Genomic DNA, 24,291 nt, shown 5'->3' with positions numbered 1-24,291 from the left:
AAGCAGACTCCACCCGCAGTACGAAGCCCAATGCAGCTTAACCGACGGAGCCACCCTGGCACCTCTACAAATCTGTTTTGTGTGAGAAAAGCCAAGGCATTGCATTAAAAATCCAGATTTCTGACTTTCCGCCAGCCTTGCTCACTGTAGACAGAAATGTGTGCTGAGCTACGCGGAGCTCGGCAGCCAGCCTTCCCTGCCTCCAATCCTGCCCCGTCGCTGTGTGACGCATGGGGCACCCACTGATACACCCCTGTGGCATCCCTCTCCCGTCTATGTAAAATCTGTGAGGACCTCACATTCCCACTGAACGCCACGTTCCTGTGTGCATGGCGAAGTGCATAGCCCCAAGAACTCGGGGGAAATGCACACGGTCCTCCTTTGCTCCAACAGTGGTGCTCGCTCGTGTTTGACAACCATGCTTATTCTTGCTTTCGACCAGCTGCCGACTGCACAGTGCTTCCCCAGGCCAGCACCGAGTCTGCCTCTCAGCGTCTCCCCCTGGGCTCTCCATACTGGCTTAACATTGACTCGAGAGCAGAGTCAACACCTCCCTAATTACCCGCACCCTCCACAACTCCCAAGGACATGGCCTGATGGTTCCATACAGACACGGATGGGGTGTGAGGTCAGGGCTGCAGCTGCAGAGGACACAGGATGGTGGGTCCCAGGCTCGTTCCCTGCTCTAGTGTGTGGCTGGCTCCCACCAGCAATGACCTATCGTAGGATCGAGGGTTGAGCAGGCAAGAGCGAGTTTGCCTTCGCTGTGGCTTCACCAGAGGAAACTGCTTGAATTTGGGGAGAGATTATGACCACTATAATTAATTTTTTTAGAATACTAAAGTTTTAACTCTTGTAGATTATAAAGAACCAAATAAAAGCAAAAGAGACATTTATACTGAATGGATAGAGAATTCAACGTCCCTGCCACGTGGGAAGTCTGAGAGGCAGAGCTCACATGGCTCAGATGGCAGGCCACGTCTGACTCCCCATGGGAACCGTGAGCACCTTTACAGGAATGCTGACCTGTGTGCCCAGCTGAGCTCACCATGCAGGTCCCGAGGACTCAGCCAGGTGGTGCCAGGACATCAGCAGCAACACGGGGGAAGTGACGAGGCTGCTGGCTATGCATCATTGTGATCGTCTCTCAACAGAACAGCCTCCAGGAGCTCCAGCTGACGCATCAGAGTTCCACAACGATCCCGTGACCACGGGGGCATGGCCACCTCAGGCCAGGGGTGGCTCCCTATTGACAGGCTTCAGTGCAGGGCATCCCTCTCCGGCCACAGCTTCAGGATGCTACTGTGGTTGTTTGAATTCTGCGCTGTCAGTCACATTAGTGAAAGGTGGCCTGGAAACCCCACCCATCCCACTCTGCCACGGAAGTCACCTCCCCTAGAAGACACGGCAGATGAAGCCAGCACGTGACCATCTTCAGTGTCGATGCACCAGCCCCTGCCCGTCCCCCCGTGCCTTCTGCTGCAACGTTACGTGATAAGCTTTCTAACCACGCACGAGGACACCAAGCGGATAGACGCGCAGGTAGACAGACTGATAGAGAGGCGGACACACAGACCACCTGGTGGCACCGCCCTCCGTGGACACGTTGCCACACACGTGATATCCACATACATGCCCAAAACTCACCGGCCTTTACATTCTTCTGGAAAGAATCACTGTGAAGCCCTTGCTCACAGAATCTGAACCCAGACCCAGAGGGTCAGGAGGCCACTAAGCCCTGTGTGCAATCAGCTTCTTCCAGCCATATTTCTTTACAACACTCTGAGATTTGAAGAAAGAGGACAGACAATTCTGCAGCCCTCTTGCTGTCAGGGAAGGAAGCTTCCGCTGCACTTTCCCCACCTACACTAACCCCTGTGTCTCACCCGAACCTCTCCTCTGTCGTGAACTGAACGTCCGTGTCCCCAGTCCCCCGACGTGAAGGTGCTGGGTGCCTGTGGGAGGTGACGAGGTCACCTTGTAAAAAGCCCCCGCAGCTCCCTTGCTCCTCCTCACAGGACACGGCCAGGAGAGGCGTGCACGAACCAGGTCCTCACCCGATGTCCAGCCTCCAGAACCCGGAGCGAGAAGCCTCTGCTGTCCAAGCCGCCCAGCTGCGGTGCTTTATTACCGCAGCCAAGCAGACCGACCCACACCGGCCTGCCTCCTCACTCAAACTGCGGGACGTGCCCGCGGGCTCCAGTCCCTGCGCCCCAGGACCCGGTGCAGCTTGCCACGGGCAGGAGCTACGAGCGTCGCCTGCAGGCCTGAGGCTCCTCCTCTCCCGTGAGCCGGTGGGCAGGCCAGGGGCGACCCGGGTCGACAGTCCACCCAGGACTGGAGCCCCACCGGCTCCCAGGACCTGCACACATCCTGCACCGCGGCTGCTCCTCTTGCAGTCCATATTCCCCCAAGCCCCACAGGACGTGACGCGGTGCTACGTATGGTCTTTGCTCGTCTTTGGATGGCTGGCCCGACGGCTAAAACTCCCACTTCCGCTACTCTGGGCACGCTGCCTTCCGCCTCTCCAGCCCCTCGGGCCGTTCTCCTGACCCCGGAACCCTCTGAGCACTTTCATCGAACGCCCCAGTCGCAACGGGCAGGCTTGTAGGAAGGTAGGCCATGCGGTAAATCTTACTGACGTGTTTGTACAGCAACAAGAGGGATGGCCATTTTCCCACAATCAGTGAATACAGGTGAGGTTACCCCACTGGGCTCTGATGGGAAAACATGCAGTTCCTGAAACTGATCTGCTCAGGTTCTCCGGGAGGGAAAGCAGAAAGCTGAATGAGTTCAACGACCTGCTGTCAAACGAGGATCCTCCTGCCACCGATGTGCCCAGGGAGCCGCACCTGGGCCCACGGACGGCAGCAGATGGCGGGCTCCACTGTAGGGGAGCAGAGGGAGAGGGACAGGAAACGAGGCAAACGGGGTGAGCCCAGGGTGAGGGCTGCTCTTCCACGTGAGGGAAAGGGGGGCAGGGCCCACGCCCGGTGAGCCGGAGACTTGACTGCGAGGGGCCCCCAGCAGAGCCGCAGCCCCCGCGAGCATGAAGGTGCCTAACGCCCATTCTGGCTGCCGAGGACAGCACCCCGACCCCCTGTTCAACCCCTGGAAGGAAAATAAACTCACACATGTTGTAAAAACATGGTGGCCGCATAGAGTCAGTAAAGGTCGTGGTGACTACTTGGAGTAAAACATCCTCATGGATGTGTGATTCATCACTTACAACTGGATCACACCTTAGGCACGAGAGAGAATTAAATCCCGGCGTGAGCGCGGGGAAGGCACTTCATAGTATAGACTTACTATAATCCTTTCTCGGCATAAATTCCTCAAGTCAACATTGATATTTTAAGAGCAAACTTAGTTTCTCTGTATGTATGTGCGTGTAAGTGACTATAACCAGCGAGCCGACCTAAAGAAGGAGGTTTATGGCTAATCAATCGACACAGCAGTCTGAGGGCGCCTTCTCTAGAAAGGCCTGGGGGTGTGTAAAAATGCAGGGTCTCAGGGACACGGACGGCTGAGGTGTCTATCCATGTCCTTCATCCCCCTGAGCACGAGCTCGGGCCCTGAGTCACACCCACCAGCCACTGCCGTCCGTGTGGATAAACAGTGTTGGGAGAAGGAAACGCCACTGGGCCCCTGAAGATCTCGCCACCCCTTACCTAACGGGAGCTTCAGAAATGATGGCGCGTCCCTGAGATACTCAACAGTGATGGTCACTTCGTCGCCAGCATTTCTCAAAAGATGCACCTGTCAATGTGACAAAAAACAGCTACTTTACCATCACAAAAGGACCAGACACAGAGTTAAAAAAACCAAGATTCCTATGCACCTGGCCTATTTCTCAGCAACTCTAGGTTGGCGATTACCCGAGACACTGAGACCCCGCAGGCTCCAGAAGAAGCTGCACGCCCCGCAGTCCACACCAGTGTGCCATCTACACGGACACTCACACGCACCAGTGGGGGCGTGCCACCATTCAACCACGGACCGGGCTCACTGCAACCTCCAGGGTGATCTACCAGAAAGTCATGTCAGGTGAGGAGTCGGTTTATGGCACAAACAGCCAAATTTCAGACATTGGCAGAACCCAGGCGAGCTGGGTAATGAAGACACAGCAGATCACAAGCATGAGCTTCGGGGTTTCAATGACATTTGAATCCTGGAGACGTGAACGGGCGTCCCTTCAACGTGCCCACGCTTCTCCGCTGAGTGTCACATTATCCTCAGGGTTCGGTCACTTCATCCACCATCGCTGGGCTTCCATTTCTCGTCACATCTCCGCACACTCACTGACATGGAAGCAAGCGTGATGTCGCCACTCCAGAGCCCAGAGGGGACTGAACTTGCCAGAGTGTGGCTGGTGCGCGGCCAGCCCGCCCTCAGCAGCGTGGCCCTCCCCCACTCCTCCCTCCCCTGGCTCCCGCTTCCTTATTTGTCCCGTCACCCTGGGGCCAGCATCTTACATGGGTACCACAGCTTTCTCAGACACCCGCTATCATCCCCTCCGTGGCCCAGAGAGCCACACATGCTCTCCCCTATCATCACACACAACCTCATGGGCACCAGCATCTCCGCCCCATGGACTGTGCCTGTCCATGGCCCGTGTCCCCTCGACCCTGACCTCACACCTAGGGACCCAAGCGCTGAATTCCCCTCAAATACGCCAGGCTGGACTCAGAGAAACTGCAGACGCACCTCCCTGGGGTCCTACCCCTTCTTCCCCCTGGCGGTGCATGGACAGCCTCCTGCCTCCCGCATGCCAGCCTGAGCTTCATAAGGATTAAACTGCACGATCCTGTGGCCTCACCTCCATCGCACATGTGGCCAAGGCAGCCAGGGCCATGCCTTCTGTGCAGCCACCTCATCCTCCCACTGTCTGGATGCAGGTGCACACAGGACACACAGGCCGTTGTCGGCCCACTGTCATGGACGAGGTGCAAACCCGCCTTCAAACACGCAAGAGACCAACTCACTCAGAAACGGACGCACTTCTCCAAGGAACTCATGGGAGAGGTCACAGCCCCCAGGCCAGGAGGCGCGTCGGGAGCATCCCAGGCCTGCAGCCACCTGTCCGCACCAGCCTCTCCTCGCTGACAGGACGCAGCAGGACCTGACCATCGCTGTGGTGCCAGGGATCCACCGTGCACCTGTGGGAAGCTCAGTGCAAGGGGGTTCTCTCCATCTGACCCAAGAGACCCCAACCGGCCACACGGGCCGTGAGCAGCCCTCCTCTCTGGATGGGGGTGGGATCCTGCGACTCAGCACTTCCGAGAAAGGGGACAGCACTGAAGCATCCGAAACATCCTGAGCTCACGTAGATTTAAACTTCGAAGAGCAAGTGTCCCCTGGACAGCAAGAGTCCCAGACCGTGATCCCGCCGCAGCAGGGAGATATGCTCCCAGCCAGCCCGCTCCAAATTCTTCTTCTTTTTTTTTTTTAAGATTTTATTTATTTATTTGAGAGAGAATGAGATAGAGCATGAGAGGGAGGAGGGTCAGAGGGAGAAGCAGACCCCCCGCCGAGCAGGGAGCCCGATGCGGGACTCGATCCCGGGACTCCAGGATCATGACCTGAGCCGAAGGCAGTCGCTTAACCAACTGAGCCACCCAGGCGCCCTCCAAATTCTTCTTGAAATGAGACATGCACACCCCACCTGCTAAAATATCTGCAGCAATTTTACGTTTAATAACTTTCACAAGCCTTTCTGAAGACGAAATTACTTTGAAGCATTAAAATCTCCTACCCGTTTGGTAAAGGCTGATTGACCCCAAAAGGACCCGCTGCATCTTTCCACGACTCTGTCCTTGAGCTCGGTGTGCGGGGTCCTCACGGAGAGACCACTGTGGACACGCTGATTTTGTCTGAGTGACCCTGAAGTGTGCGGCGAGTGGCCCTGAGCATCAGGCATTTTTACCGGAGGAGGGTCTCCCCGCGGCCCCTGTGCCCGCGGTGATGCTCGGGGCTCCCACACACGGGTCGCGAGGGCTCTGCTTCATTGCGCACCTTCCCCAGTTCAGTGCAGCGTGTATGCGCGTTCAAAACCATCTGTGAGCGCTGATCACTGATGCCTCCAAACTCACCGGACGGACGACTTCAAGGCGCTCTCTCCCCCCACGCCATCCCTGAAGAGTGACAGCTGCCGGGAGGAGACCCCCGACTCCAGCATCCAGGCCAGGCGGCTCCTTTCCGCCCAGAGCGACACGGACCCGCCTTTTGCCTCTAATTAAAACCTGGCATCACGCCCGTCCGCCTGCATTGCTGGCCCCGGGGCACATCCGTTCCGTCCCCACCGGGAAACCGGGAGCGGATTCCAGCCTCTGATTCGCAGCCGTGCCCTCAGAGCCCGCAGGGACGTCAACGACCTTCCTCCCCAAAGGACTCAGCTTCCACAGGAGCTCTCCCGAGCTCCCAACGAAAGCCCCGCAAGGCTTCCAGGAGCCGGGCGTCCTCGCAGCTGGGCGGGGAGTTCGTCGGCCAGGGTTCCGAGATCGGGCCGAAGGTCGGGGGCCGGGGGCTCGACGCCGGGGAGCCGCTCCCCGGCCGCAGACGTGCACGGGCCGCGCAAGCTGTGAGGTCCCTCCCTGCAGGGACACCGACCCCGCTCAGGGACCCCCGACCTCACTGAACTGATCGCCTCCCGACACCACTCACGGGGCACAAGCCCTGCGTCCACGTCGGGGGCTGGGCACGCGCAGGGCAAGTGCGCCACGCCGTCGGCACAACTTTCCCACAACGCCTTAAAACTCACTTCACTTCACGAGGCCTCTGAGGCGAAGAAACCACTCGGTGCGGTCATGCACGCCGCGGACGCACACACAGGCGCACGCTCGCACGCATGCTCTCTCTCACACATGCACGCACGCACGCACGCGGGTGCACGGTCCCACACAGGTGCATGCACGGCCCATGGGCTCCCTGGCCTTCTCCTCTCCCTGGGGTCGGATCGCTCACCCGACCATACGAACAAGGTCATACGTCCGGCCTTGCTGCGTGTCCACATCTGCACCACCACGTCTGTCCTCCAGCTTGTTCCCAAGGCTGACCCCACTAACACTGTCGTCCCTGGGACCATCCGCCCCAAGCTAGCACCTGACCCCCCTCCTTGTTCAGCGTGAATTCCAAGATCCGTCACCTGCCCCCTCACCCCCGGCAGCGCTGCACCAGCCACGCTCAACTGACCCCCCACCGCCCACCGCTAAGTCCCTGGAAACGCACAGCTCGGACGGGCTTGGTGCACGTCGCGTGGTCACACTGTCGGCCCTGCGGGCCCAGCACTTCTGTCTTACGGAAGCTGAGCCCAGGACCAAGCACACGTGCGTGCCATCTTGAACCTACCCCCGCCGGCAAACAGAACGGCTGGTGTGCACGGCGGGAGCCCGACGTGTAAATCCTCCTTCCCTCAACTGCCTGGCATGCTAGACGCACCCAGCTACAGTCTGTTGAAATAACCTGCCTGTTGGCCATGTGACTTCCTAAGTGCTTCATTCCCATGCAGGTAAGGGAATAAAAGGTTAGTTTATGAGCGCTCCCCTTAAGCTCAGGTGTAGAACCAGCACACTTTGAACAAAGAAGCTACGTTACTGTAAATGGTTAGTGCCACAGTCAGCAGCAGGGTATCCTAGGTCAGAAACAGTTCATGCAGCGGGTCGTGGGAGCCACATCAGATCTGCTGGATCTGGGAGCCTCAGCCGAGACCCGTGCATCCGTGCACCTGATGGACCAGGTACCAGCCTAGTTGGCAAGGTGACCTTGACGCACGACCTTCGGTGCGGAGAGGAGACCGTGCAGGGCCAACTACCTTGCCTTATAAATCTCTGCAGGGACGGGAAGCTCAGCATCCGTCTCCAGCCTCGGGGAGCACCGCTGCACGGGGTCCTGCTGCCCTTAGTCACAGCCAGCGCCCACGCCTCACACTCCTCATACGTGTGCATGACGGAGCCATTTCAAGAGTCTGGAAAAAGGGTTTTGCCCAGAGACAGAACTGCACTGTGCTTCCCAAAGGAACACGATGTTAGTTGTTTCTACCTGAATCGCTGCCTTATCCCCAGACAGAACTTACGTGTTAATGCCTCCTCACTGATAACTTCCCTCTCGTTGCTCCTTCCACATGGGAGCCTGGCGCGTGGGTCCATGTGGCACCTGCCTGAGCACCGAGAGTCTGCATGGGACCCAGAGTCAATCCTGTGAAATCCTCTTTGCGGGATCTCCGCTCCTACCTGTGTCTTTGCAAACCATAACCACAAACTGCCAACCTGTGACCTAAGTGACCCCACTGTCCACTCTCAGCGTCTTGAACTCCTTCAGTCCGTGAGGAAAAAGTGCTGGACACTGTGCAGAGACTGGCAGTAAAAGTCACTTGCTCCAGGAATCGCAAGGACGCCCGTGCGCGAGTCCAGTGGCGCATCACACCCTCGGGCCTACCCAGCGCACGTGCGTCACTATTTACTAAAACCAGATAAAGCTTGGCCGCCTCCCTACTTGGCCCCTTGTGACTATTCGTTTGCTGATGTGTCATCATCACTTCATGCCCCAGCAAGGGGCCAGTGACTCGGACAGTGGGTTCCTGGCCCTAATGCCCTCGGGGGTCCCTCTGAAGCCTGCGTTTAAAGAGGCACTGGAGGTGTGGTTCACAAGGTAAATCCCCGGGAAACAGTGGCTTCGCTCTGAGCCTGGGCTCCCTGCACACCCAGTGGCCTCCACATCTGTCCTTCACGTCCGCAGGGAACCTCACATCAGACACTGCTGTGGACGTCCCCACACGACGTCCCAGCTTCCAGGCGTGCCCCTTCCCAAGCTCCCAGACACCTGCTGTCATGGGTAACACCTGCTTCATGCTCACATTCTCCTTGTGTCCCTCGAGCTCTTGCCCTATGCAGCCGGGAGGTATCATGAGAAGCCCATTCCTCACAGCCTGCTCCAGCTGCCCAGCCTGGCCCACATGTCCGTGCCCCTTCTCCTCCCACACTCCCGTGCGCCCCAATCACGACCTCTCCGAGAGAATGCTTCAGCCGCTGGGCTCCCCACTGACGTGACTTCACGTCCACCCTCCTGCCTTCTCCCCTACAGGACCTCACGCTCCCCCCATCACAGCCCCACACCCCAGAGACTAAGAACGCCTCTTCACCAGTGACGCCCGTCGGGGTCTCCAGTCCTGGCCGCGGCGCCGGGTGTCCCGCTAAGCAGCTGCCCACCGCCCACACACCAGGCAGGACAGTGGGGCTGGAGAAGAACGATGTCTGGCTGAGGAGTCTCACGCCACACTCATGGCCGCTATTCTCGGGGGCGTCAGGAGGTGTTCTTATCCACGCTCCTGCAGGGGACCTTCCTCCTGGTCTTCTCCCCTCAGCTGAAACCCCAGCGTGCCTCCTCTTCCCACAGCTGGTCCTCGCGGGTCACAGGGCGTGACTCCCTAGAAATAAGACCACCTGCACTGCAGCGCGTAGTGGCCCTGCCTCCCCTCTCCGCAGAGGGAGGCCCCTCGGACTGCGAGTCCACCTGCGCAGCCTGCAGCCCCCGCCACCTGGCGACCTGCTCCCCTTGGAGCAGGAACAGACCACCTCCCACCCCAGATGTCCCTTCATGCACATCCGTGTGCGCAGCTGCGGCGGCAGAAAAACCCTGAAAGACTGTCTGTCCCTCCGCCAGCCCCTCACGTCCCCAAGCCGGCCCCCGACCATCAGACTGCAAGGCCGGTCCTCAGCCTGCGCCTCCGCCAGCCTCCCCACGCTCTGCCCTGTGTCCACTCCCCTTGGCCTCGGGATCGACGCCATCCTCACCTCCCTGCTCCCCCCTGGGTTTCTTTCCTGGTCTCCCAGAACTCGGAATGGCGGAGCTCTAAGGGGCAGTCCCTGGGCCCTCCCCCCCCACACATATAACCGCCATTCTTAGCTATGACATAACGCTTTGTATTTATTCCATTATTTATATTCTTTTTTTAAATTTTATTTTATTATGTTATGTTAGTCACCATACATTACATCATTAATTTTTGATGTAGTGTTCCACGATTCATTATTTTCGTGTAACACCCAGTGGTCCATGCAGAACATGCCCTCCCTAATACCCATCACCAGGCTAACCGATCCTCCATCCCCGTCCCCTCTAGAACCCTCAGTTTGTTTCTCAGAGTCCATCGTCTCTCATGGTTCATCTTTCCCTCCAATTCCCCCCCCATTTTTCCCTTCTTTCTCCTAATGTCCTCCATGCTATTCCTTATGTTCCACAAATAAGTGAAACCATATGCTAATTGACTTTCTCTGCTTGACTTATTTCACTTAGCATAATCTCCTTCAGTCCCATCCATGTTGATGTAAAAGTTGGGTATTCATCCTTTCTGATGGCTGAGGAATATTCCATTGTATATATGGACCACATCTTCTTTATCCATTCATCTGTTGAAGGGCATCTTGGCTCTTTCCACAGTTTGGCTATTGCAGACATTACTGCTATGAACATTGGGGTGCATGTGGCCCTTCTTTTCACTACATCTGTGTCTTTGGGGTAAATCCTCGGGAGTGCAATTGCTGGGTCATAGGGTAGCTCTACTTTTAATTTTTTGAGGCACCTCCACACTGTTTTCCAAAGTGGCTGTACCAACTTGCATTCCCACCAACAGTGTAAGAGGGTTCCCCTTTCTCCACAGCCTCTCCAACATTTGTTGTTTCTTTCCTTGTCCATTTTTGCCATTCTCTCCAACATTTGTTGTTTCTTTCCTTGTCCATTTTTGCCATTCTAACTGGTGTAAGGTGGTATCTCAGTGTGGTTTTGATTTGAATTTCCCTGATGGCTAATGATGATGAACATTTTTTCATGTGTCTGTTAGCCATTTGTATGTCTTCTTTGGAGAAGTGTCTGTTCATATTTTCTGCCCATTCTTTGTCTTGATTATTTGTTTTTTGGGTGTTGAGTTTGAGAAGTTCTTTATACATCTCGAATACCAGCCCTTTGTCTGTAATGTCATTTGCAAATATCTTCTCCCATTCTGTGGGTTGCCTCTGTTTTGTTGACTGCTTCCTTTGCTTGACGAAGTGCCAGAAGTTCATTTTTGCTTTTGTTTCACTAGTCTTTGGAGATATATCTTGAAAGAAGTTGATGACGGGTGATGTATTAGGGTTCTACTAGAGAAACAGAGCCATAGAGGGAGATACTGGATTTGTGTGCAAGACCGAGAGAGAGAGAGAGAGAGAGAGAGAGAGAGAGAAATCTGTAGGTCAGAATTCAGACTGGAAACCTTCAGCAGAATTTGTGGCTTCAGCTGATAGTGAGAGTTTTTCTTCCTCAGAGAAATCTCAAATTTTTTTAATCTTAAGGCTTTCAACTGGTTAGATGAGGCCCACCCACATTATGGAGGGTGACCTGCTCGACTCTAAGTCACTGACTGTAAACATCAGCCACATCTACCGAATACCTTCACAGCAACACCTAGCTTAACGTTTGACCAGGGAGCTGGGTGCTGTAGCCTAGCCACATGGACAGATAAAACTGTTAATAAACTGACATATTGATATATGATGGTTATTTAAAAATATGTAAAGGAAAAGAGCCACATTTTAAAAATTGGATTATCTTGGGCACCTGGGTGGCTCAGTTGTTAAGCGTCTGCCTCGGCTCAGGTCATGATCCTAGGGTCCTGGGATCGAGCCCTGCATCGGGCTCCCTGCTTGGCGGGAAGCCTGCTTCTCCCTCTCCCTCTCCCACTCCCCCTGCTTCCGTTCCCTCTCTCGCTGTGTCTCTCTCTGTCAAATAAATAAATAAAATCTTTAAAAAAAATTGGATTATCTTTGTTTGAATGACACGTGGAAAGGATCTACTCCTTTGAGTTATAAAGACAATATGTTATTAGGAATATAAATATATGGAAGAATAAATGATCTAAGTATAAGCAGAAAGCACGTGACCGTCCCTCGGATGGACGTGGTGCACAGGCTACTGGCCAGGACGCAAACCTGACTGGTCTTCCCAGAGCCAAACATCTCAGCTCCACTCCAGTGAGCAGAGGCCGCTGGGGGTTCTGCCGAGGATGGGCTGGACCTGGAAACAGATCAAATGAGGAGCAATGATGAGTTGAAGGCCCCACATTGGCATCGCAGGCGGCACGGGGACAATGCAGGTTGGATGTAGCAGGCCTCCTGGAGGGATGGTACACACACAGCGGCGAGAGCAGAGGGCTGGCGCAGGTGGGATTCCAGGCCATTCCAGCTCAGTGCCATGTGTTTGGACGGAACCTGGAACATGCTGGTTTTCTGGGACATGAAGATGGGGCAGGGAATCTCTAAGTGTCCCGTCAATGCCTGGCTTCCTTCAAAGGGATGCAGGATGGCAGATATTTTCCACATGATCACAGAACACGGTCGATCATGTTCTACCTCAGAAGGAAGTAGAAGTGTTTGTCAAACACATGACAACCAATCAGGCCCCCAGTCCATGACCTCAAACCATGACCGATCAGTGAGCGCACTCTGTAACTCCACCCTGACACCCACCGGCCATGGGTCACGCTCTTCGAGTCCGTGGATGTTGGTAAGGAAGCCCTTAGGATGCCCACCGACTTTCCCCAGCAAGGCAGGGTTCTCGCTCAGACAGCAGGAAAAGGGTTTGCTCCGATTCTCACCGTGATACTCCCAATTCCAGCTGGGCCTTCTCCTGGCTGATGCACCCTCACGTGGGAGTCTCATGACCAACATGGGAGTTGGATGAGCAACACATCCCACACCCAAGAAAGGGCATTACTGCAGAATGCTCTGCACGATGACGTGCACCCAAGGAAGCTGGGCAGGCAGGTCAGAGACTGTGTCACAAACTGCTCTGTCTTCCTTTTCCGACACACTAACCCCACAGGGACATGCACAGTCCCAGGGGGGGTCCCAGGAGAGGCATGAATGGGTCTCCTTGTTTTATGAAGCAAGATGCTCATTGGCATTCCCTGCAACCGTCTGCCAGGCAAGCGCTTGCTTGGTAAGCATCAGAAATATGAGCTCAGGTGTCTCACTGACCCCTTTCGACTGTTGCCTGAAAACCATCCACATCAAAACAGCATCTGAAACTAGTTCTCCAAACCTTCAAGTACAGGCTGTTAAGTGTGATTCACTATTTATTACGGGACTTGTGATTATGCAGTCTTTCCCAAGGAAACATTATGACATCAGTGAGCAACATTTTAATAATGGAGAAATGTCAGATAAAAAGTCAAGATCAAACTTTACCCCTCAGTTCAGGATGGGCATAGATAATTTTGTCACCAGCACCTAAGTAGATAGATTCTTCCGGCCTGCTGGTTCCCCACATCTCAGAGCCGTAGACTTCTAAGGGCATGAGAGTGGCCACAATGTGCAGATCCGTGGATGGGGGTCTACCGATGGGAACAAGGCAGAGCTGTGATCTCTTTACCACCTGGGTTTCCTTCCTGTTGGAGTTGACTGGTTTAGAGTGACCCTGTTTGCTTCCAATCCTATTAACATTGATACCCTTACGTGATGTAATCAGAACTGGCTCAACAGTGAGGAAAATGCCAGAAACGTCCATGTGTCACATTGCCAAACCCTCACCTTGCCACCCCTAACCTCACTTCTCCCGAACCGGCGTGCAGACACGCGCCCACATGCACACTCGACAAGAACATCCGTGTTTTCACTTCAATTTAACCACTGACTGGTCCAGCGACCCCCACGGGATGAACCAGGGGATTGCTCATTTACTTTTCTTCCCAGGACATGTCTCTAATACTTTACTGACGTCCATGGAGAATAACTGGAATAAAGAGGTGCACTCACGGGGGCCTGCTGAGCATCACCACCTGGGCTTTGCAGGGAAGGTGGCGCCCAAAGCCGTGGTCAACCTGGGGGTGCGGGGGGGGCGCAAGTGAGGCCGCAGCAGCGGGTTGGACGGGGACTTCCCACACGGCCCCGACCGTCCTCCTCCTTCCTGGCTTCTCTGTCCTTCCCTCATCCCCGGAAGCCCACTCTGTGCGAGCTGGAGTGCAGCCCGCTGTAAGGAACACCCACACGGCCTCAAGGAGCCGCTGGCCCGTCTTCCTCATCTTTGAGGAAGATTCTGCAGGAACCGGCAGCATGCTCTCCTGCTCTGTCCTGATCACACAGTCCTGAGGACCTCACAAGAGAGCAGCCTATAAACGTGTCTGTCACGTGACTCCTGCTTAGCACTGTGCTGGCCGGACACAGGAACGTGCCACGTGGAGCACAGTGTCCCCGCTCACCACCCGTCCTGGGCTCTCAGCTGTGCACGGGAGTGGGACCTCCTGGAGCCCCGGCAAGCCTGCTCCTCCCCTGCTCCTCCTCCGTGTTAGTCCACACAGACGGGAGCGGACCACCAGGTCCCTGGTAGCCTCAAAATCCTCCTGCGTGAAATGAGGGGCTGGACCAGGTATCCATGAGGTCTCTCCATATTTCATGTTTTTAAAATACCCCCAGGTCCACGTGACAGGACAGTTTGCTCTGCGATGACCATGGAGGTCATGCCTCAAGCTGTGCTTGCTCCTGAAATCTTAGCTGAGGAGCTGCTCTTAATCCAGTAACAGAGATGAAAGACCCAAACAGAATGCACAATGAGTTTTTTCATTTCAACCCCTCCCTTTAAAGAACACAGCTACCACTTTAGTTCCTTTAAATGTAAAATTAAAATATAAGACACTTCCAACTATTGATCTCTTCCCTCAAGAAAGACCACAATCAGGCCTGTATCATCTCCTACTGCCTCGGCAAATTTCACATTCCTGACTCTCCCAGAATAATATTTGTGAAGGTAATGGGCACTTCCACGTGGTGTTACCATATCCGAGCCATTCAGGATCTTACACCAGGCAGCTGCAACTCAGAGTTCCCTTCTGTGTTAACTTGCACTGTTTTGGGTAAATCATCTAAAATTTCCTTTGCTGTATGTGATCCTTGACATCGCCCTTGGATTACTGCTTGGTGGCTCTTATGCCTGAAGTCCCGGCACAGCAGGAAAAACACCATGGGTTTCCACGGACGAACCACGTCATCTTCTCTCTGTCGGGATGCTGGCCTTCCGCCAACAGAAGCCACCGTGAGAAAGAATTGAGAACTTACGGAATGAACTGAAATTTGAGAATAAATCAGTTTCAAAGAAAGAAAACACTTTCTTCAGCATGTCTGCTCTGGGGGCTGGGGCAGGGCAGCTTAGGGGGAGAGGGGAGGTGATCTGGGGTCACCACACTTGGTGAGCGCAGATTCCGTCCCACAGCAACTCACAGACACGGCAGCCACTCGCCTTCCCGAGACTCCCCTTCCTGAGCTCTCATGGGACAGACCTGACTTCTCACAGCAGAGCCACGGAGCCTCAATCAGCCTCCAGAACCGAGTCGACTCAAGGACCGCTGCCCTTGAATCCGGGACAGAGTCCTCAGGAGGAACGTTTGTACCGCCCGCCTCCCCACTGGCTCCCACAGAAGGACGTGCGGCATCGGTGCTGGAGCCGAACTGAGGCCACCTCCCAGGGACCCAAGCCCACGATGGTGGGCCAGGCGACAGTCGCCTTTCCTTCCTCTTGAGCCTACCGCACACACGTCCTGGGGCTGTAGACACAGCCTGCGGCGATTCTTCCCTTTTCTGAATAGAGTTGAAGAGACGTATTCACTAACCGGCGGCATCTCCACGCTGGCTTCCTGACTCACGGTCAGAAGGGGCCTGTGGAAACCCTCAGAACCGCTTCTCCTGGCGCAACAGAAGCCCAGCCGCCGGGCCACAGGAAGGACGGGAAGAATGGCGGTTCGTCCTACGCTCCCAGTCCGCGTGCCTCTCCGGCCCAGGCGGAGCAGGTGAGTCAGCCGTGACGACGGCGCTCCACTGTAAACATGAACACACGGACCCCGACGACGACTACAGAGCTGCCCCCGACGTGCCCTGCTCCTGCTCCCTCGGGTGCGACCGCTCACGCGGCCGTCTCGCCTTCTCCATCCTTGCCGGCTGGAAGCACTGTGTCCTTCCTCTCCTGCCTCAGGGCTACGCCGGCCATCTGTCCGCCTGTCCTTCTGTCGTCTACAGGAAATGGGGCCTCTGCCAGGGCTGTCTGCTGGTTTGCTACCTCGGTGGCATCATGCTTATTCCACTTGGGGAAAATGAGGTAACACCTCGGAGAATTTGGTAACGTGCCAGGGGGAGCGAGACACGGCCCCACGGCAGACGCGAGCCCGCAACCTCCGTGCGTTTGCTGTTTGCTGGTGGCCTGGGGCACATCAGGCATTCCGGGCTGAAGGACGAGTCGCTGCAGGTCGGACCTCCGGCTAGGAAGACAACAAAACTCCCAGCGGTCTCTGTGGGTTCTGACGGGAACAGAAACCGCATCTGGCCACGCTGCTCTGGCCACTTACCCGACAACCCATCAGGCAGCCAGTTTTGAGAAGCAGCATATCCACGCTACCGTCATGCAAGGGTTCCGCCACCCAAGGTGCTGGAGCGTCCACATCGACGGGACTGCTAGGCGGCGTCTGGGGGAGGCTAACAGGACAGCCACATGCATACCCTTGGGTCTGGGGATAAAGCCATGTCAATAAAACCATATCTGCTAGTGAATGCTGTCTTCTTGGAGAAGCTCGTTGGGGTAGTGAGCTGCAGCTGGGCTCTGGCAGGGTCTGAATGCTTGACCACAGGCCCACGAGCCACAACACAAAGCAACTGTCCACCAAGGCTCGAACATCACCTGCCCTGCAAAGCCACACAGCTGGACGTGGGCAGCGACCTTTCCAAGGGGGACTGGTCTATACAAGACTGGGCTGGACCAGGTCTCGGTGGAAGAGGTGAGCACATGAGCAGGAGTCTCGACCCCCTACTGCCGCCACATGACACTTGTGTCCCATAAACCACACCCGCGACCTTACAAGTTGTGTTCCCCACTCCTGTGATTTTGAACACTGCTAATTACGAGGTCTGGAAATTATGGAGACATCGTGCTGAAACTAACGTATCTCCCGAAATCTCTGTGTGGTGCTGATTCTAATGTGCCCCGGGGTGGAGAACCACCTCCCCCAGCAATTCCCCAGCTCGTGAGTAAGAAAATATTGTCAGTTAGTTATCTTTACATGTCTCTGTACCCATCGGTCATCTAGTCTTCTATCTATAATCCACCTGCCCACCCATCAGTCTAATCCACGCTTTTTGGCTCGTGTCTGATCCAGCTCCAAGGCTCCTTTTCACGAGATGGAAAGGCTTCTGGAGCCACTGTCTGTTCATAGTGATGGAGCTTCTGGGCACATTCTCACCTGAGCAGAGACGCAGGGGATGATAACACCTGATCCCAAAAGACAGGATGTAGGGAGGCGGTGGGAGGAGACAGAGGGCGACTCCACCGGGACAGGGTGAGGGGCGTCTCTGCCAGGAGCTGAGCTGAGAGCAGAGGGTGGCTCTCCTCCAATGTGAATGCAGCGTGTTGCTCCGCATCAGACCACACTCACCCTTGAGGGCAAGGCCTGGCTTATGCACGATTCGATGCCCTTAGTTCCAGCATAAGACATGTTCCATAAATATCTGTCAGGTGAGAATGGCCTGGGGAAAGCGAGCCCCCCTTCTAACAGACGGAGCGAACCTCGGTGAGGGGCGCCGGGTGAGTGGTGGTGCTCCTGTGGGTGGGCACAGCCTGGGACACGCAGCTGCTCTGAGCTCCACACCATCTTCTGTTCTGTGTTTCACACACGTGACTGACTTTGTTTCTGCCCTGAGGCCTTACTGAGGCTGGATGGGTATGGAAACATGTGAAAAAGGACTGATTTTGACTCAACTAGGAGACTTAGGAATTTTTACTGATCAGGGCAGTTCTCACCAATGTGTTCAGAGTACCCAAGAACTCAGTCTGCTACATCAGACTAGAAGTAACTTTCTACCACGATGCTCTCATATCTGAAAGGTCTTTTTAAAAGTTCTGACCATATTGCAGGGAAAATGAAATCTGTCAGGTGGGCCATTCTGAGGTCCTGTCAGCCCAGCCCACTCAGCCTAGCCTGCCCGTGAGCCCCACCTGCAGACCCGCCCCGGTCCCTGCTCCTCCCCGCACACGTCAGGCTCAGTGACTTTCCTTTGTCTCGGATGACGTGTCTCAGAATTTGCCCAAGACACAAACTTGCCCATGGACAGTCTGACCCTGCTGCGGCTGCTGTAAAGCAGATACCGATGTGGAGAAAAACCCGAGTGTATTAAACAGAGGGAAGCTGTAGGCTTATCCCCACATATGTATTACATGCAAATAAGCAGATTTCTGCCCCTGTCATGTAGCAAAACTATTCCGAAGCTTGGGACGGTATGTGCATGAGGAAGATTCATTTTGTGGATCCTTTGTGTTCAAGCAGAGCTGACATTCTTCCTTTTAGAATTAACTGAAACTAGGATTTACTCTGAAAAATGAGGGTGTGAGGCTATGTGATTTATGAGGCCTTCACAAACTTAATATTTTTATGAACTTTATGAATCTGAAAAACGAAATCTGTCTCATTAGTAGTGCTAAAACCACATCTTTTCTGTCACATAAGAATCTAGACATATCATTTGATAATGTGATTTAAAGGTATATTTGTACCCAATATTGGAATAGCTCTGTTTACAAGGTTTGCCCATCATTCACTCAAGGATGAGCATTTGGGTGAACACTGCCTGCTTTCTCTGGGCTGGGGCGGGGTACACGGGCCCTGTGAGTCATGTCTTTCTTCACCCTAAGAAAGCAAACCTGCAGAGAAGACACAGACGTGCAGCTTAGAACGTGGACAGTTGGAAACACTCCATGCACATACACCCCAAACTGTGTGTCCCTCGAGAGCCAGTACGTGTTTATGCTGACTGCGAGCGCCTTCTCCAGGCCTGGCGCAGATCAGGAGCCATGCGTGGGACCCACAGGAAGAGGTGGGGGTGCATACGGATTCTTCGCAGGTGAGCAAACAAGACGGGCTGTGAGCAGGTGTCCTGGAAGCTCAGTGTGCTTCATCTCGGGGGACCTTCCAGCACAGCGGCTGTCTGCCCTCACCTGGAGCTAATGGTTGGTTTCCTGGGAAAACAAACCCTGAGGCAGGGGTGTCCACACGCCAACCCTTCAGGGGATGTTCACAGACTGAAAGTGTGCTGGGAACCCTGTAACCCTCAGAATAAGCTCCCTGTGAGAGGCATCCGCACCAGTGCCTCTGGGACCAGGCGTTCCTCCTGGTCTCGCCCCCTCTCCCCCAGGTGCCACCCCTGCACTGAGCTGCACCTGTGGCTGTCCCCATCGCCCTCCCTCATCGACGTCACCCTCCTTCATCAACGGCACCTGCGACCTTGACCCCACCGCTCCGTGGTGCCGTCCTGGCATCAGCCATGCCCTGTGCACGGACGTCAGAGCTTCTCTGTGCCCAGCATCCCGTGGGGGTGTTTATTCCATCCTTCCTTGCATCCTGCGGTCTGACCTGACCACAGAAGGAAGTCCGGGGCAAATGCATGTTGATGAGCCCTCGTCCCAGGTATCACCAGGTATGTGCATTACGAGATGTCCTGCAAGGTGTCTGCCCACATTACACACAAGCGTGTGAGAGCAAGCCAACAAGGGGACACCTGACAGACACGTCTCACCACCAGCCGGGCAGCATCCACACTCCCCAACGCTCAGTCTTCCAGTTAGAATGGGAGCGGCACCGTTCACCCTGCACAGCTTGTGAAGGCCCATCACAGTGTCCATGATGCACCTCCCCGCACACGGGCATCTCACAGGGCCTCCAGCAAGGCACCTGCTAAGTCTTTCTAGCGTTCTTTCCAGTTCACAAATACACTCAGTGAAATATGATTTACAGAGAAAAGTAATCACAACAAAAGAATATACAACAAGCAGAACAAAAGTTACAAAAGGAGGCACACTCACCACTTCTTCATGGGTTGCATCTTCTACGTTAATGCCGTTAACCTGAAAAGATGACAAATTGAAAAGTTTGAGGATGATATTGGTCACTAGAAGTTTAAAGTAACAACAGAGCCAAGGGCTAACATTTGCAATACTGACCTGCAGCACGGCATCTCCTACGAACAACATCCCTGTCTGGTCAGCTGCAGGGTTGCAAAAGGGGCACATGTGTTAAGAAACATTCAGGGACGTCATGCTTTGTTAGGGCACTTGTCCAAGCTTAGTGTCAGCAGCAACTGGAATGGCTTGTGTGTGGGCACATGCGCGTGCATGAGTGGGAACGTGCGTGTGTGCACGTCTGTGGGTGAATGTGTGCATGGGAACACGCATGCATGAGTGTGCACGTGTGGGGAATGTGTGTGCCCATGAGTGTATGCACACGTGTGTGTATTGGGAATGTGTTGTGCATGTGTGTGGGTGAGCGTGTGAGCACGTGCACACGTGTGTGTGTGAACATGTGTGTGAATGTGTGTGCACGAGTGCGCACATGCGTGGGGAATGTGCATGCTTGTGAGTGTGCACACATGCATGTGTGGGTGTGACTGTGTTGCACATGTGTGTGGGTGACCGTGTGCACTCATGTTGGTGAATGTGTGTGAACATGTGCATGTGAGCATGTGTGTCAGTGTGCATGGGGCGTGCAAATGTGAGTGCACTTGGGCGTGCATGGATGTGTGTGGACTGCATGGGTGCACACGCGCGTGCATGGGCCCGTGTAGGTGTGGGAAAACATCAGCAGCCAAGCAGCAGGCACCCCACCCATCAGGCTGAACAGCCAACTTGAAGCAATTAAGAGAGTTACTTCGCAGACGTGTAAGTGTTGTTTAATGTGGAACACGAGTGTCACCTCCTCCTAATGAAGAATTTCACCACCTTATGTGTAAAGTCTGATTCCCGGCTTTTATTAAGTCGGCACAGACAACAGAACAGGAATCCCAAAAGCTGTTCAGCATTTCCGCACTTTCTTGGGAACAAATTTACACAGACAGTTGTAATTAAGGAGACGGTGCGGAGAACACAGATGGGAACATGCCCTGGGGAGCCCGACAGAGGCTCACGGCACCGTCCCCACCGCCCCTCCAGTCCTCAGGGGCGGGGACAGCTGCTTCCAGTAGATGAGCACATCTGCCCAAAATGTAAAGCATCTCGAATTCCCACCCTCCTATGAATTTGTTTCAATTTTTTAGTCTTTGGTTAAATATTGGAGACCAAATAATAAGCTACTCTTTTAACACTGCAATTCTCTATGTTCCCCGAATGCATTTAATGCTAATTGTTAATATTATATCTGGTCATTGACATACTTTTTTGAAAATACAGTACAGCCTTTATTTGACTAAATGTAATGGTACTGAATTGACTAAATGAATGGTACTTAGGTAATTAGCAATGTTCTCATTTACACAGCAACCTTGCCCAGAAAGCCTGCATGGCCTGGCGGTGTGACCTGTCTCTCTCCGTGTCTATCTCTGGGTCTCTCTCTGCTCTCCCCACCCTTCTGTTTTTCCGAACCCTGTCCAGCTCTGAGTTGGGGGCAGGGAACAGGACAATGCTGATTTCAGGGGCCCCAAGTCTATCAGGTGACAATCCACACAAGGCAACAGAAGGATTATTGACTACTGACTACACAAATATTTTGTAAAATTATGCATGGTAGCATCCACATCCACATATAGCTCTAACAAGCACGAGAGGTGCAGACGGTCTGGTGAACCCCAGGTGCAGGACTTAATTGTGCAGGACCTCGGAAAAACCTAGAACACACACACAGTTCTGCCCTGAAGCTGAACAGAAACAAGGGGGGGTCCACACCAGGCTTGGTCAGGTGGAACGGGGTGAGGCAGGATGGGCAGGGGACGGAGCACTAAGGACAGGTAGTCATGGGTCACGGTGTGAGGCCCTAGACACCATGTCACAGGAAGGGACTTAATTTCACTGCTATCATGCATCCTTCAGGGCCGGGCTACCCCTCTGAAACCCTCCCTTAGTGACCTGCACATACTTGCCATGCAGTGAACATCAGTGAAGGACACTTTTATCCCCCGAGTCTTTCTGGGAAAATGTCATCTATATGAACAGTGAACTCAGGCAGTGAGAAGTTCAACATTATCTGAAAAAATATTTTTTTTTGTTTCCAGACATTCAGATATGAAGTCTTAAGAGTTTGAATAGTGAGGTTCTTATCTGCAAAATTATACAAATCTACTCAATAAATATTAACATATTTGTATATGGACATGTAATTGTTTCAAGTGTATATGTGATCTATCCCTTTGACGTGTCTGTGCCTAGAACCCACTGACTTCCAGCTCTACTTGACCTGTCCGAACCCCAAGTTCTCAGCTCTCTGGCCTTGGGACCAGCCCCTCTGTGGCCGTGGGACCACCCACTCTCCAGCCATGGGACCAGCCCCGCTCCAGCCATAGAAGCAGCCCCTCTCTGGCCGTGGGGATCAGCCTTATAACTGAGGCAACCCCTTGACTCTTCTTGGGGCTGTGTTCTCATGGTGTGATCGAACTGACTTCCTCCCTGTGCACCACGTGGCAGCGCTCCCACAGGAAGCCTCTGCCAGCTCTCAGGGGTCTCTGTCTTGCTCCTTTCCACAGAACGCTGACCAAGGAAAAGCCTCAGGCGGTGGCCAGTTTGTGGTCAGGCCTCCCCGAAGACGCTGCACAGCCCCTGCCCTTCCCCACAGTCTGTGTCCCCGTCCCTGCCGTGCACCAACCACCTCAAGTCACTGCTCCTTCGCAGAGCGTATCTATGGCCTTTGAGACTGACCTCTGCTCAGGTATTTAAAACAAATATTCTTGTCTTCGCTTTTGTGAGAAAGAAAAGGACAAAAGTAAAAGATTTTTCTATTAAAATTAAACAATAACAAAAATGTGATGGTGTTAGGGATCTGTTAAAAATAATCATTTGGTATCTTTTTGAGACCGATGTCTCAAGAAGAACCCACGCAAGGCTCTGCAAAACCAGAATTATCAGAGAGAGGTTCATCATCTTCCATGGTCTTGGTCTAACTTTCTGAAAACAAGCCCACGTCCAGGACATCCCCCGTTCTCGGCAATTCTGCCCAAAGCACAGACTCACATCAGCAGTGGGGCTCCACGTGATTCTTGGCACCGTGTTCAGCCCGACTTCAAGGGCAGCCTTGCTTACAGATCCTCCCAACCCTGAGGCAGGTGAGATGCAGAGGGAGAGGCCACCACCCACACGGTCTCCACCATCTCCGCAGGTACGGGACACGCACCAGCCCTGGTGCTCACCAAGGAAGCCCTAAAAGCTCATGACCACCAACCTCAGTTCCACACCCTGAGCCCCACAAGATACCCGGTCCAAGCACATGTCAGTCCGTTAGCCATGTGCGCGGCGACCTCGTGTCGTGGTCATACGTGTTTCACCTGATACTTCACGTCAGGTGAAGCAAACTGGTGGCATCTGCAGTAGCCAGTCAGAAGACGGGCCCCACAGAGCGCCAGTCCTCGGGTCTGAGCGCAGTCCCAGCGGCGCTTGGCAGTGTCTGCACACCACATTGAGCTCATTTCCAAAACAGCACCCTTGCTCACCATCTAGACTCTCCCAGACGCCATTATTCCATGTGCACAAGGGAGACTGAGTGCACCTGCCTCGAAGGCCTGCAAGGGCTGCAAGGGCTGAACGTCAGTCCTCGGAAGTGTTCACAGAGGACCTCTCCCCTCCTTCCTAGGAGCCCCAGGGAGATGTGCTCTTGACAATGGGAACACCTAAATTTTTGAAGTAATTTAAGGGATTTCAGACCTTTTGAAGTAAGTAAAAAGGTATTTCCATCTCCCAGGATGGCCCTCAGCAGCGGAAGCCGACGCAGTCAATGGAATTGGCAGAATGTAAGGAGTGACGGCCAAGCAGGTCCCAGGCCGGTGCCTCTGGGGCAGATGGCACCATGGGGGACACGCTGGGGGACGCACCAGGGGACGCGCCAGGGGACGGCCGCAGCCCAGCCTACTGGGTCCTTGGTGCAAACCTGCTTCCCTTGATCTTCACATGCAGCGACCTTCAGAAGCAGGAATGTCGGCAGCCTCCAGTCCCCTGCTCTGCTTCGGTCGAGCTCTCTGCCGTGGGCTGCTGAAAATGAAGACTCTCCCCACACAGGAGTCACGTCCCACCCATCCTTCAGAGCCTGGGATCCACCAGAACATCGAGGTTTCAGCATTTCTCTTCAGCGCTGAAGTTCTCTTTTATTGTCTGTTTAAGTTGTTTATTTTGATGGCTGTAAAAACATACCTTTCATTGATTCGTCTACAATAAAGAAGAAGGAATGTTGAAATACTCCTCATTCAATTTTCTCCAGCTCTAACCAGGCCCAGGACTGGACCCTGGGACCCTCTCCTTCATACAGCCTGCGCACTGGAGATGAAG

At 54.2% G+C, this 24,291-nt stretch overlaps 1 protein-coding gene across 1 annotated transcript in view; it reads right to left on the bottom strand.

Moving 5' to 3' along the window:
- The window catches only part of LOC118007321 (gamma-2-syntrophin-like), a 219,473-nt gene that overhangs the window by 108,144 nt on the left and 87,038 nt on the right, over positions 1 to 24,291 (bottom strand). Inside the window, exons 6-8 of the mRNA XM_035000341.1 lie at positions 19,996 to 20,039; positions 19,858 to 19,899; positions 3,672 to 3,759 (exon numbers count right to left, since the gene is read on the bottom strand). Coding sequence (XP_034856232.1) covers positions 3,672 to 3,759; positions 19,858 to 19,899; positions 19,996 to 20,039 — 174 coding nt within the window. The remainder of the gene's footprint in view (positions 1 to 3,671; positions 3,760 to 19,857; positions 19,900 to 19,995; positions 20,040 to 24,291) is intronic.

This window comes from Mirounga leonina, unplaced genomic scaffold, assembly GCF_011800145.1.
Source record: "Mirounga leonina isolate KUSES-001 unplaced genomic scaffold, KU_Mleo_1.0 Mir_118, whole genome shotgun sequence".
NCBI lineage: Eukaryota > Metazoa > Chordata > Mammalia > Carnivora > Phocidae > Mirounga > Mirounga leonina.
This window is presented reverse-complemented; position numbering and strand designations above follow the sequence as displayed.